The 14745-nt window shown below is 40.0% G+C and overlaps 2 protein-coding genes across 2 annotated transcripts; both read left to right on the forward strand.

Annotated features, from left to right (window-relative positions):
• The first annotated feature begins 2306 nt into the window (after positions 1-2306).
• Positions 2307-3152, forward strand: LOC6584341. The gene is made up of 2 exons (XM_002009961.4): positions 2307-2573; positions 2641-3152. Exons 1-2 carry the CDS (start codon positions 2343-2345, stop codon positions 2950-2952), a joined length of 543 nt encoding a protein of 180 aa, XP_002009997.1. The 5' UTR covers positions 2307-2342; the 3' UTR covers positions 2953-3152.
• A 2280-nt stretch (positions 3153-5432) lies between these two features.
• LOC6584342 (angiopoietin-related protein 7) lies at positions 5433-7314 on the forward strand. The gene is made up of 3 exons (XM_002009962.4): positions 5433-5545; positions 5604-6943; positions 7008-7314. Exons 1-3 carry the CDS (start codon positions 5480-5482, stop codon positions 7135-7137), a joined length of 1536 nt encoding a protein of 511 aa, XP_002009998.2. The 5' UTR covers positions 5433-5479; the 3' UTR covers positions 7138-7314.
• Positions 7315-14745: the final 7431 nt, after the last annotated feature.

The raw sequence follows: 14745 nt of genomic DNA on the forward strand, positions 1-14745 counted from the left end.
GGACTTCGTCGACTCGCCGCCCCCCAGATCGAGTTATTTGTTTGGCGCTGTTTGTGTTGTTTTCTTTTGCTGTTGCCTTGCGTGTTTTTAATTCAACGTAAATTTTATTTTATTTTAATTTCGCTGCAATTCTTTTAATACACGCAGAGAGAGAGAGAGAGAGAGAGAGAGAGAGAGAGAGACAAAGTGCCCTTTCTTTCCTTCCGCTCTGCCATTTTTATGAACATCGAGCACTGAGCGTAGCGTCGCGTCGGCTTTTATGAAAATGACACGTTGTGCATTTGCTTACGTGACTCTCATTTAGCCGTTGACTTTTCTTTTATTTTTCTCCTCATTTCCCGCTATTTTTGTTGTTGTTGCTCTTTTTTTTTTTTTTTTTTTTTTTTGAAGTACTCGTAATTATTGCACACATTGCTTTAATTAAACATACTTTGGCAGCCCTGCAAAGTAAACTTGGAGTCTATTAAGGCTGCGCAATTTATTGATAATATTTTTATATATTTATTACGATTTGAGATAGAAGAAGATAGAAGAAGAATGAAGAGATTGTATGTAGAGTTACCATTAATAAGATATCATATTATATTGGAAATTGCCATTGACAGAATATACTTATATTTTCTGACTGATTTGTTCTTCAGCAAAGCTTTTACCTACAGATAAATATATACCTTATTCACATACATGTACATACGTACATATTATTGCTTAAAATTGAGTTTCCTACCACTTATAGAGCTAAATTGAACTAAATTCAATACGAAATTCAATATCATAAATAAATCGCATTTCAGTTTCTTGAATAAAACTTTGAAGCAGAGAGAAAGAGACAGAAAGAGAGAGAAAGAGAGAGACAGAGTCTTAACTGTTTCCATCGAATTCTGTTACCGTTAATACAATCAATGCAAGGGCGCAAACAACTCAAGACAGTTATTTAAATAGCTTTGCAGTCACAGAGCCGGACTGATGGGTAGGCGGTTCGGCTAAATGAACGACTAGCTGGCACTACATACATACATATACATATATATGTATAGAGAACGGTGTTTTAGCTGCGACCTTCCGCCCGGAAGTTATTGAGCACGGCAAAGGCGCGACCTACAACATTACAACAACAACAACGACGACGACGACGACTTGGAGTCGATGGCAATGTTTGGCGCTGCTGCCACCTGCCTTTACCATTAGTTGGGCTGCAAAATTTTGGTTCGATGAATTTATTACTTTTGATGTTCAAACACGAAAACTGCTGCAGGCCATAAAACAAGCAAAGAGCGCTGAAACTTAAGGACAAGCCAGGCCAGGCCAGGCCAGACCAGACCAGGGCAAGCCAAGCCAAGCCAAGCCAAGGCAAGCCAGGGAGTATCGCAGGCACCCAGTCCGGGCAGCTTGGTACAGCAAATGCTATTAAAAGTTTACATGTCTCAATAGAGTGTTAAGAGATTAGTTGGCATAAAATATTTGGAGAATTCCAGCCAAAAGGCTGTTGGCCTGGCTGAAATGCTAGGCGCAAGCTGAGAGGCAGGGCGATAGCAGGAAGGGCGATAGGAAGTAATTCGGTGAGTTGAACTATATAAAGGAAATGCAGCGGCAAGAAATGCTGGATACGGAAATATTTAAAGTCAAATTTAAGAGGAAAAAAAAAAAAAAAAAAAAAAAAAAATAAAATAAATAAAAAAAAAAAATAAATAAATAAAAGTTATGACAAATAAAACTAAACTATTTTTAAAAAATATAAAATATTAAATCTTATAAAATATAGATAAATAAAAAATACAATAAAAAATAGAATTAATATTCATATAATAATTAAACATAAAATATATATAATAAATATATAAAATATATAAAAATAAATATAATATAAATATATTTAAAGCATATAAATTAGGTTCTTCTATTAATTTAAGCCTAGTAAAATTGAAATAAACAACACTAATAATATTTTATATTAATAAAAGCAATCCATGCAATACAAATGCAATATCAAATCAGGTCAGTTTATATTAAAGTTAGCCTTCAGAAATATTTGCTTATTTTTATATGTTCTATAAATTAAATTATACGAGAGACTAGATCCAGATCTACAAATGTTGAAATGTACACACAATATGAACACAATTTGATAATGGATATATATATATATATATATATATATATATATATATATATATATATATATATATATATATATATATACAAATATCTAATAACAAGCTGCAACTGTTTACAGCTGCGCGAAACAGCGATATTGCATGTGAGATAGGCAGTGGGGTAGAGCCATATATAGCGAGTGTTCACTGTGCAGCGGCTGTCAATTGAGCCGAGTTGATTTGATAAGCATGACTAGTGTGTCGGGTCTGGTGGTCGTTGGGCTGATGCTTTTGGTGTATGTCGCAGCGGAGGAGAAGAGCTACAGCCTGGAGCTGAACTCCTTCGATAAGAACACAAAGATCGAGAACGACGACTCCTGGGTCGATTGGGGCACGCTGCGCATGAAGAAGGTGAGCCGCAACCAGTACACCTTGGACGGCGAGTTCGAGTTCAAGAGGAACATAGGCGATGAGCAGAAGGTAAGCCCCACATGTCCCATGGAGCTCAAGAGAAATGCTACATAGACTCGATACCAATATATAACAGCTATCGCTGCAAGTGTTCTCCTACGATGAGGGCGCCAAGCAAAAGGGTCCCATGGTCATGAATGTGAACAAGCCGTTCTGTGAGTTCGTCAACGAGGACGTGGACACGTATCCCAATCTGCAGAAGAAGTCCAATATGCCCGAGCAGGGCGACTGTCCGTTCCCCAAGGGCAAGTACACCATCGATAACTACGAGCTGGAAACAACATTCCTGCCGGACGATGCACCCAAAGGGGACTATCTGTTGGAGCTCACCTTGCTGGACAATGAGGCTAGCCTCTCGGGTCTGGTAGCATCCGTCACTCTAACCTAATGACGATGACATCTTAATATTTGCTCCTACTTTTTTGTTTGTTTATTTTCTAATGTTCTATATTCCTTGTTTTGGGTGGATCCATAGAGCACTGCAAGCGTTTTACACATATGCCTACTTTCTGCTGTAGCTTTAAGCTTTGTTTCATTTCTTTCTATTCGTGTGTCAAATATTAAATGCTTCGCTTTCAAGGACCTAGAGCTCAAATTTGTAATTATTGAAGACTCTTACAGAGTTTCTGCTCAATACAGCTGCATTGCAGAGAGCTGTGGATGGGCCGGGAGAAGAAGGGGTTGGCCAAAGGATCTGTGGTAACAGCTCAGTCAAGTACACACATATGCTTGAATTTGCAAATACAGTAGAATATTCAGTTTATGCCTCAACACCTCGTCTAATTGAAATTTGCAATTGCTATTGCTGCCGCTGTCCTGTTGGCCTGTTATTTCACGCTGTGCCATTTGTCATTGACAAGCAGCAGCAGGAGCAGGAGGAGCAGGAGCAGCAGCAGGAACAACAACGGCGCCCAGCATATGCCAAGGCTCTCCAAAATGCGCGAATAATGACAGACTCCGCCCCCCATCCCCCCTCCCCAACCATCACACACATTCACATGGAAAAAAGGGCTGCATGTATAGAACGGGACTAGGGCTGTGCTTTTGCTAAAAATGATTATCTGTGCATTAAAATCCATTGATTCCACTTAAGCACCGTTACAATTGCGCACAGTGAGAGAGGCACACACACACACACACACAAACACACATAGACAAAGCGACAGCCACATGCGACACTTAATTAACAAATATGCATTACAAACACCCGCAACGAGCAGCAATTGGTTGGTCATGTCATCAGCTGGCTACCTCTTACCCACAATCATATCACACACACACACACTCACACACACACACAGATTATTGCACATTTGCATTGCCTATGCATGTGGATGGCTTTTTATTTGGCTCGTCAGCGTCAACCACCCGCATGGCTGCAACAGCAGCAGCAGCTGCTGCCGTGGCACCAGCAACCGTTGCCGGCGTCGCCAGCAATTGGGGAGTTGTGTTGCATGTGTTTAATTGAAAAATCATATGCAGCTCGCATAATTATGTTTATTGCAATAATCTGATGCAAATTTTCAAAACTCAAACTGAATGCTTTAGACGACAGTGCCCCAAGCAGGCAACCTGGCAGCCCTTCCAAGCCCTGCCAAGCCCTGCCAACACCTGCCACGCCCTCAGCCACCACCACCACGCACTTTTGTGTTATCTGCTATTGCTGTTGCTGCTGTTGTTGTTGTTGTTGCTGTTGCTCGCTGTTGGTGCACATTAAATTGCACTTGAAATTGCACATTTCAACGCCTACTGATTATGACAGATAATTATGTTATCGAGTGTTGCCGCACGCTAGCGTTGCCCCTTTATTCAGCAGCGATGCGACGCATCCACAGTCTCCTGCTACTGTCAGCCAGCCAGCAGGTGGATTGGGGGCATCTGCAATGTACATTTGAGCTTAGGCAGACTGGGCTATACATGTCTGTATATATGCAAATATATATATATATGAATATATATATATATATATATATATATATATATATATATATATATATATATATATGTGAAGCCTGCTCTATTATATATGATGTATATTATTATTATTATTACTATGATTATTATTATTATATATATATTTATTGTTTATTTTATATTAGCTTTCATCTATGTATATTCCATATCTATTTACTGCTTAATTTTCATGAGCTTTGGCATTGAGCTGAATGTTATTAATCTATCAACTTGAACTTGAAGTCAGTGCCTTGGTAGGGCTACAGCTACAGCTTAAATGATAAGAGCAACATTTCATTTTCAATGCAAAAATATTTGTGTGTATTGTAATTTACACTGAAACATTCCATCAGTAAAATAAAGCTCGCATATGGAATTATTTGATTTTTAATAAAAAAAAATAAAAAAACCAACTCATAGACCTCATTTTCTCAAATATCAAATAATTACAATCAAATGTATGTATTTACAGCAATAAATTTTAATATACAGACACATTTATATTACATATACAATCATAGAAATGCCCAGAAACTCTTTCGCCCTCTCTCTTTCGCTCTAACACACTCTCTTATCAGCTTCTGCTCATATTTGTATTTGTATGCGAATCTTTAAATATAGTATATATTCTTCAAATGAGTAAGCTCTCAAAAATAACATATACATGTGGCTAAACATTCTGTAGATCCCGACAGGCAGATACCCTGTATCTATTACGACTATACAATGAGAAATGCTTAAAAAGTATTTGGTATTTAAGTATTTCCATGTACTAAGGCTTTCGATACTTGTATAATATTCATGTACTTGTCTCTCTGGCCCATCACACACACACACACTTGCGCCTATTACAGGGTATATTTATGAAAGCAACTGCGAGACCTACTCGAGCCACCGAAGCTGAATGCGAAATTTAGTTGAATTTCAATTGATATGCGCGTCGGTCGAATTTTAAATACAAAATGATCTTCAAGCAATTTATTTTATGGTCTTTCTTAATGCTGACGATCGATCCAGGTTTCGGTGTGGTACGCTGTCTATAAATAGTTCAATGTGCTTAGTAATATCAAGTATTTCTCTTTTAAGGAGCTGCAATCGGGCAGTCTGAAGTCGGAGTTCAGTGTGAAATGTTTTGGAATAATGCAGCCGCTGCTGCAGGATATAGCTATAAAAAAGGAGAAAATTGATCGATGTGATGCGGTTGTTCAAGGCAGAGATGACAAATTGGCAGAGCTCCAGGTCAAATACGATCAAATGCAAATGCAGCTGGCTGTGGCCGAGACTGCGGTGAGAGAGAAGGAGCGTCAGATAGTTCAGCAGCAGGATCTGTGCAACTCCCACAAAAACAACAGCAATGTCAAGGATGAACTCATTGCGGCCTACAGGCAGCACGTCAAGGACAAAGCCTCGGAGATCGATCAGTTGCAGCGGGAACTCAAGGCGCAAGCGGAGCTCCTCGGCAACTGCAGCGCAGAGTCTAAGCAAAAGGATGCTCGAATAGGGCAGCTACAACAGGCATTGGCTGAAACGAGTCAGTTAACACGCGAGGAAGCCGCTCGAAATATGACTCAAAGCGCGGAACAAATTCAGCAGCTGCGGTCCGAGGCAAGGCAGCACAAGGATCAGCTCGACAGCCTAAGGTCGCAGCTAAGAAACAAAGAGGAGTACCTCGAGAAGCTGCAGTCGGAAATTGAGTGGACCAAGGAGCTGCAAGATAAACTGAAGAATCGAGAGGAGCAAATCGAGAAGCTTGAAGCGGAATTGGCAAAGAAACTGGAGCAACGAGACGCCTTCAGGCTGCAGTTGAATGCGAGCGAGCTGCTGAACGAGCAAAAGACGGCGGAAGTGAATAGCTTGAGGTCGGAATTGAATAAAATGCAGTTGCAGCTATCGGAGTATAAGATCCAAATCGATAGGCTGCAATCGACAGATTGTTATTGGTTTGGCAACTCGTCTGCAGTACACCAGATACGTGCGCCTGGCATCAAGCCATTCGATGTGCTCTGCGACTCGGAGCTGGCCGGGCCCGGCTGGACCGTGATACAGCGTCGCTTCGATGGCAGTGAGAATTTCTATCGAAACTGGACTGAATATCGCAACGGTTTTGGTGATCTGCACGGCGAGTTCTTTATCGGCATGGAGAAGCTCTACCGACTCACGCTGGCCCAGTCCAGCGAGCTCTATGTCCATTTGGAGAGCTTCGACGGGAGCGTCTACTATGCTAGATATTCCGACTTCAGCATTGGCAGCGAGAGCGAGTCCTATAATCTGAAACTGCTGGGCACCTACTCAGGCAACGCTGGCGACGGTCTGTACTATGCCAAATATCGGAAGTTCTCCACCTTCGATGTGGATAATGACAGATCTGACGACAACTGCGGCATACTGAGGCACGGCGCCTGGTGGTACGACCGATGCGGTCTCAGGTTAGTGCTAGATACTTTCTATACAATGGCACAGATATCTATGTACATATCGTATCTCTTTCAGTAATCTCAATGGTCAATACTTCAATCACAGCTCCAAAGATGCTCGGAGTATTTTTTGGCTTGGCGCACAGAGCACATCCTTCAAGAAAGTACAAATGATGCTGCGACCCAAGACTGCTCAATTTACCTGAGCATCGTAGCTATTACCAAAATATTTATGAGTAAAATTCCTTAAAAATCATATATGTACGATATATATATATATATATATATATATATATATATTTTTAAACTTTATTGAGTGATATTTGATTGAAGTAATTTGAAAATAGTTTTTATTAAAATAAAAGAGTAAGTTTTAAAATATATTCCTAGTTGCTTATAAAATTAAAGTTGTGTATACAAGGCTGTCCATATTTGACAGACCCATCTGGCAGCCCTACAACGTTGCCCATATTCGACGGTCTCATAACTTTTCTTTCTAAATCAAAGGCGATAATAATCATTTGATTAGGTTCTCGTAGATCTGCTAGCATTGTTTATTGAATGTGATATCTCTCTATGATGGCCTGTACGACACTTCTGCCAAAATATATTGGGTTCGTTACATATGGACAGCCTTGTATATATGATATACTTACTTACCTCTAATATATGTATGCGTATTTTCAGGGTATACAACATTGAGATATGCTCTGGATTCCATTTACTTATATGTACATATATTTGTGTATGTACATATATTTCTTTTTATTAAGTCATCTCACAGAGGCCTGGTTAACACTCGGTTTGAGTCGCAGCTGAAGTAGAAGAACGTTTGGGGAAACGTTGCCAGGCCGCAGAAATTTGTTTGTGATTACGCCCAGCCGCAGTGGCAGTCGTCTGTGTGTGTGTCTGTGTGTGCTGAGGTGTGCTGTGTATTATGTAGGTACACATATTTTTAATCATCATTAACAATAATTCGAGAAATACTTTTAATTTTTTTCCGTTTGCGTCAGGCGCAAGACGACGCCAAAGACGTAAAAGATGTTGGCCTGGGTGCACTTGGGCTTTGTCTTATGGCAGGGATAACAGCATATGTGTGTATGCTAGTGTATGTATGTGTGTATGTGTGTGTGTGTGTGTGTGTGTGGGGCTGTGTTATGCTTATTCCCCGCGCTACTTGCTGCCACTTCTGCCTCAATGACATTGCACTTACAGCTCCGACGTCGCGGCGAAAAGATTTATGAAAATATTGCGTTTGTACGCCCTGCCCTGCCCTGCCCTCCCTCCCCTTTTCAAGAGCAGCCCCCCAGAAAAAACCCCTCTCTAGCTGCTGGCTTCCTTGGGGATTGTGTGTGCTGGCTGTAGGTGTCCTTTGCTTGTGTGCAATATTAATTATTATAGGCGAGCCACCCACACAAATAAATCATAAATTAAAAGCCAAGACGCAGTGCCGGCCAAGCAGAAAGCTGGGAGCCAGTCCCAAACCCTGAGCGCTGGCCCAACCCCCTTAGCCCATAATAAACAATTTTTATCATTAAACGCATTTGATAATTAAAAATTGTCATTTTTTAGCAGCGCTCGCTTCTCTGAAATATCATTTTTCTCATATACTTTTTTTTTTTTTCTGTTACATTCCTTTTTTCTCTTTTTTTATTTTTTATTTTTGGTTGCAAAAAATATTAAATTACCAAATGGGTGTGCTTTGGCCAGAGGGTGTCGTAGGGTGGTGGGGTTCAGGAGTCGTTGGGGCAAGGGGTGTTTCCTGGACGTATACAAAAGCAACGGCATTTATCATTTTGCCAACTGTTTGTTTGATAAGGGGACACACAAAATTAAAAATACAAAAAAAAAAAAAAGAAGAAAATACACAGCTAACAAACGCAAAGCACATAAATAAAAATTAATTGGTGACCAAAGGAAAAACCAACCAAGTAAACAAAAAAAAAAAAAAAAAAAAACTAAGGCACATAAATATTACTTAAAATATATTTGAAGAGTGGAAGGCAAATGAAATAATCTCTATAGAAATAATTTTTTTAGCTCTCAGTTTCGAAAAGTTAATCTATACTTATCTTTCTCTATCTCTCTCTCTCTCTATCTATCTCTCTTAAACTTTCAATAAAATTATATTCAAAAGCTAAATACTTCTTTATTTTCATTTTTATTTACTCCAAGAAGTACGTCTGCCATTAGCTATACTGCCATCTGTTTCTCCCTCTCTCTTTCCCTCTCTCACACTCTTTGTCTCTCCTTCTGGCTCTCTAGTCTAGTTGTTAAGGTTTCATTTCATTAAATTTTATGAACTTTTCGATTTCATTGCGCAGAAATCGCATTTCTATTTTTAGTGTAGCTACAGAACCATTTGGACCATTCGTAATGCATCCTTTACTCTCGAATATTTACTTTTACAGTTGTTAATTTAATTTTACTGTGGCTTTCGCTCTCGCCACTTTCACTTTGGTCTGACAGCAGACGTAATAACAATAAGCAGCTAACAGACAGACAGACAGACAGATGCCAAATTGAAAGTGTCTAAATGTGTTGCCAATTGATGGAGCTGCCCACCTAGAGTACGGGATTGCTATTGCTCTTCAAGTAGAGCGTGATGAATGAAAATGTAATTCTATTGCAGCTTTGTGAATTGCATAGAAAGGCGATTATAAGACTACAACTGCTAGAGTAGAATAAAGAAAGAATCAGAGAGTGGGGAGTGTGGAAGAGCGAGAGAGATGTGGAAGGGGAAAACGGAGGCAGAGAAAGAGAGAGAGAGTGAGAGATGGGGAAAGTGAGAGAGAGATTGTTATTGTGTGAAAGAAAGAGATATGGAATTAGAAAAATGGACGAAGAGAAGAGATAGAGAGAAGGATGGAGACATATGGAAAGTAAGAGAAAGAGACGTGATAGAAAGACATAGAGAGATACACAGAACACGTATACATATATACAGAGTATCAGAGATTAACAGGAGGGAAAATATATAATGAGAGAGAGCAAAAAAGAATGAAAAAGACAATGAGAAAAGGTGGAGTGTGAGATAATAAGAGTAAGAGATAATAAATGTGAGATTGGCAAAGACATATCTATATAAATAATTTGTCTACGATATTCACAGTGAATATTGCAAGAGAAGATGATAAACAAATATTTCTATGAGAACCGCATAGAAGGCTATTCAAGAACATCTCCATACCAATATTGACATTAAAACTGAATTATCATTATGTCAACCTTTCAACCTTGCAATAATTATTTGAAATTTAATACATAAATAAATATGTATGTATGTATATAAATTGTATATGTAACAAGCTGGCGAACATTAAGCAATATTTTTCAGAAATTACAAACACTCATAAATTGAATATGTGCAGAGGAAAGCTAAAATAAAAATGTAAAGATAAAGGTAAAAAAAAAAGGAAAAGGAAAAGGGCAGGAAATTTAAATTACCTGTGCCGTAATTACACAAAAGAATATGCCAATAAAAATGACTTATGTATCAATTTCCTTTACGACGACTCCGCAGGACGAAAACGACAACGATGATAATAATAAAAGGCAACAACAACAACAACAACAACAAGGCCCGTCTCAGCCGCCCGTGCACAAAGCGAAAATTTCAATTTTATTTTTATTGCCTTATTGTGTATCAAATATTTACAATTATTTGCCATGAGCCATGAAAATGAGCCATTCGGCCAGACGAGCGGCGGGCGGGGCCGCTGGGCCATTGGGCGTGTGCATGCTGATAAATTCAAATAAATTGTGCAGTGTAACCAAGGTGAAAATGATAGCGCCCGCCTAACTCCACTCCCCGCCAGCCACGCCCTAAGCAGCAGCAGCAGCCGCGGCAAAAGTTTTCGATCAAAAAGCGACAGAAAATTGCATGGAAAATTTAAAATGGAAAATGGAAAATGGCTTTGGTTCTGGTTCTGGCTAAGAGTCTGGCCTAAATGGAGACGCGGCGACTTTTGCCTTTGCCTTTACCGTTGCTTTTGCTTTTGCATGGCATTAAAATTTTATTTTAATGTCATCGAGACGTTGATTTACAGCACCCACTGTGCAAGACTACAGCGATGTGAGCGAGTAAGAGAGAGAGAGAGAGACGGCATTGAAGTGTATCAGCCGTATATAATTTTATTCAAATTATATTTTATTGCGTCGAAAAGGTGGTAATAGCGCGTAAAATGCCAAAGTCTAGGCCAGGCCAGGCTGAAGCCAATTCAATATCAGTGGCAACCACATCCGCCAGGTATCCGTATCCGTATCCGCATCCGTATCCGCATTCGCATCCGCATCCATATCCATATCCATATCCGCATCCATATCCGCATCCATATCCGCATCCATATCCGCATCAATATCCGCATCAATATCCGCATCCATATCCGCATCCATATCCGCATCCATATCCGCATCCATATCCGCATCAATATCCGCATCAATATCCGCATCAATATCCGCATCCATATCCGCATCCATATCCGCATCCATATCCGCATACATATTCGCATCCATATCCGCATCCATATCCGCAGACATATTCGTCTTATATTATATTGTCTTATCAAAATGTATGCTTTTATATAGGTATATACATACATGAATCGGTCTATGTGGAAATATAGGTATTATATGACTTGGGTTGATTCAATTGTTAGAGTCGCTCCCGAGAGTGCATCCGTGAGTAAATAATTATGGAAATGCATGTCATAGACATATAATTTAGTTACAGACAGGTAGATTAATGGGGAGATAGATAGATAGGTAGATGATAGATTGACAGGCAGATTGACATATGGATAATAGACAGATAGATAAATAGATATATAGATAGATAGGTAGATAGATAGATAGATATATAGATAGACAGGCAGATAGATAGATGGATGGATAGATAGACAGACAGGCATGTAGATGGATAGATAGATAGACATTTAAATAAATAGATAGATAGATAGATAGGTAGATAGATAGATAGATAGATAGATAGATAGATAGATAGATAGATAGATAGATAGATAGATAGATAGATAGATATTCAATGAGATAGACAGCTAGATAAATAGATAGATAGATAGATAGATAGAGACAGTTAGCAGGTCAGTCCGTAGATTTATACATATGCTTCGTTTACCATGCATAGAAATTACATACTAATCACATATCGCATATCCAGTGTAACTATTTGCTATTCCCTGAAGTCTGATTCACTTTTCAGCTCAGCTCCTTAGTCTGTTGACTATCAATAAACTTGGCTAACACTCTTATTGCTGAACAAAAGCGTAGCAAATAGCGCTAATAAGTCAATAAATCCATTTAGGCCAAAGCCTTGAGCAGCAACATATCCCATTGCATGCTGCTCGTTTCGGGAATTGGTAATGAATGGAGGGCGCGAGGGGGTGAGGTTGGGGTAGGAGAACGCTCAAATGGAAGTCAAAGGCAGGTGAAAAACTTTTACCGGTTGCCACTTAACCGTTCAATTTGGGGTTCCGACCTTTCGAGCTGCTATCTTAGTCAGTTTTCTTGGCCTCCCTCCCCATCACCCCCCTCTCTCACACTCTCGCTCTATGTGTGTGTGTTGTGTTTCTTTCCCTAACGTTCCGTTCTATTTGCTGCCACGTTTTTTGGTGCAAAGTTTTTGCGGCTTTTTCAATATTTTATGAGTCAAGCTTTTGCGTTAACACCTTAAGTACGCAGGGCATTGCGGTTAGAGAGAGGGAGACAGAGTGTGTGAGTGTGTGAGAGAGAGAGAGAGAGTGGGCGAGCTGGCATGGCTTGGGCGCCGATAGGTTGGAGGGGTGCATATTCTAAAGGGGGCGCACACTCAGCTTATCGTATGTAAGGGTGTGTGTGTGTGCAGGAAATAACGCGCAAGCTGTAAGTTTTAACTAGCAGCAAACAACTTTTGTCGAGGCTACGGGACAGTGGGGCAGCGGGGCTGGTGGAGCTGGCGGGGAGCATCGAAGGTGGACCGACTGTGGCGCCTGTTGAACGAACTGTTGCTGTTGTTTTTGCTGCCTTTCAAATGAAGCATCGAATATTGCACATAGCCAAGGCAGGAACACACACACACGCAAACATATTCTATAACACGCACACACACACACACACACACACACACACAAACACATTGTAAATGTCGACAACGATTTATTTTCCAAGCAACTTAAGTGCGCTCAAAATGCTGTCCCACTACGGGCAGCCACGCCCACACACACACACACACAAACACACACACACACATAGGCTATGTGTGTGTGGCATTTTTGGCGTCGCTAACTCAATGAGTCGAAATTAAACAATGCAAAAGATTAAGTGCAGATTTGGGACTTTATCTGCCTGTGCCATAAATTGGTATTTAAGGGATACCTCACAAATGTCTATAGCACACACACACACACACACACACACACATAGAGGCACATAGAGTGGCTGCGCCTTGAAGTATGCAGCCAAAGTTTGCGGCTGCTGCCAACAGGCGAGACAATAGATCAGCGCCCACACACAAGGTAAGCTCTCAGCGTTAGTCTATCTCACTATTGCTGTCTCTCTCTCTCTCTCTCTCTCATTTGTTGTTTTATCCGAAAAAAAGTGCGGCGCAAAGTTTTGTTGTTTACCAATAAACAGAAGCTGCCACCTGCAATGAAGCAGCTAGCGAGAATCTGATGGAGCCGCAGAAGGGGGGGGCACGGTGGGACTCTGTGGCACGTACTGGAGCCAGAGCTGGGGGCATTCAACATGCACAAGATTAATTGCAATTGGTGTTTTGGCATATGTTCTCAGTGCCTCTCCTCGCTCCCCTTCCACCCTCCGCCACACGGCAATAAATGCATGTCTGTGTTCTTAGCTTTTGCTTGGCTCTTTCTTTTGTTTTGTTCGTGGGACAGCTGGGGGAGTGGGGCGGCAGGGAGGAGGGGGCATAACATGAGTGCAGTTGGCACTGGGGTAGGTAATTAAGCAACTATTTATGGGCAGGACACAGTCGTTGCAGCCAACCAGACAAAAGAAAAACACATGTTTCCCCAAACTTTTCGATTAAATGAAGGACGTAAATATTGCCAGGGCTTAGGCTACCTTAGTTCTAGTTAAGTGAGGTGTTGTTTGTTTTTAGTTTTGGATTATAAATTGAAACCATTGCATAGATTTATATACACACTTTTCGGATTCATATAATATTTGACTTAAAAATATTTTGGCTTGGCGTAAAATAGTAAAATATAAATACATATGGTTTGAATTTAATTCTATATTTAGATAGTTTTATATTTATTTAAATATGATTGTTTTTTTTTGCAGATTTTTTGTATATACATTTTTTTTAAATAATAAATATTTGTATATTGTATATTATTAATAACAAGTAAGAAGGCTCCAGTCGAGACTGCTCGACTAGGAGATACCCTGAACCCTCTAAGCTGATATTCTAATCATTCTGCACTTCTTTTATGCACACATACATATGTACATACACATGCATTCACACGCACGCATAAGCCTGCGCTCTGCTAACTGCGCAGTAAGCAGCGACTGCGCTTGGGCTGCGCTGCAGTGTGGGCAATATTATGAGAATTTATTTGTTGAATAATTTCTTTTGTAGACATAGGATCTTAATAAAACTTTCAGAGCGTATTCATATGGTGAATATGTGTACTTGAAATGCGTTTTTTAAAAATTGGGGGGAAAGGGGGCGTGGTATCCAAAATCTGTAAATTACAAAATCTTTGTATCGATTACCTTTATATACAACGCAAATTTGAAGACTCCAGGTCTAAAAATGTTCAAATTAGGCTGAAAAAACAATGCCGATTTTTCGA

Source organism: Drosophila mojavensis, unplaced genomic scaffold (genome assembly GCF_018153725.1).
Source record: "Drosophila mojavensis isolate 15081-1352.22 unplaced genomic scaffold, ASM1815372v1 contig_136, whole genome shotgun sequence".
Taxonomy (NCBI): domain Eukaryota; kingdom Metazoa; phylum Arthropoda; class Insecta; order Diptera; family Drosophilidae; genus Drosophila; species Drosophila mojavensis.

Coding starts and splice junctions, on each gene's coding strand:
- LOC6584342 (XM_002009962.4), top strand. CDS start 5,480: ATGATCTTCAAGCAATTTATTTTATGGTCTTTCTTAATGCTGACGATC. Junction 5,546..5,603: donor TCGATCCAGGTTTCGGTGTG/GTACGCTGTCTA, acceptor TTCTCTTTTAAG/GAGCTGCAATCGGGCAGTCT. Junction 6,944..7,007: donor TACGACCGATGCGGTCTCAG/GTTAGTGCTAGA, acceptor TATCTCTTTCAG/TAATCTCAATGGTCAATACT.
- LOC6584341 (XM_002009961.4), top strand. CDS start 2,343: ATGACTAGTGTGTCGGGTCTGGTGGTCGTTGGGCTGATGCTTTTGGTG. Junction 2,574..2,640: donor ACATAGGCGATGAGCAGAAG/GTAAGCCCCACA, acceptor AATATATAACAG/CTATCGCTGCAAGTGTTCTC.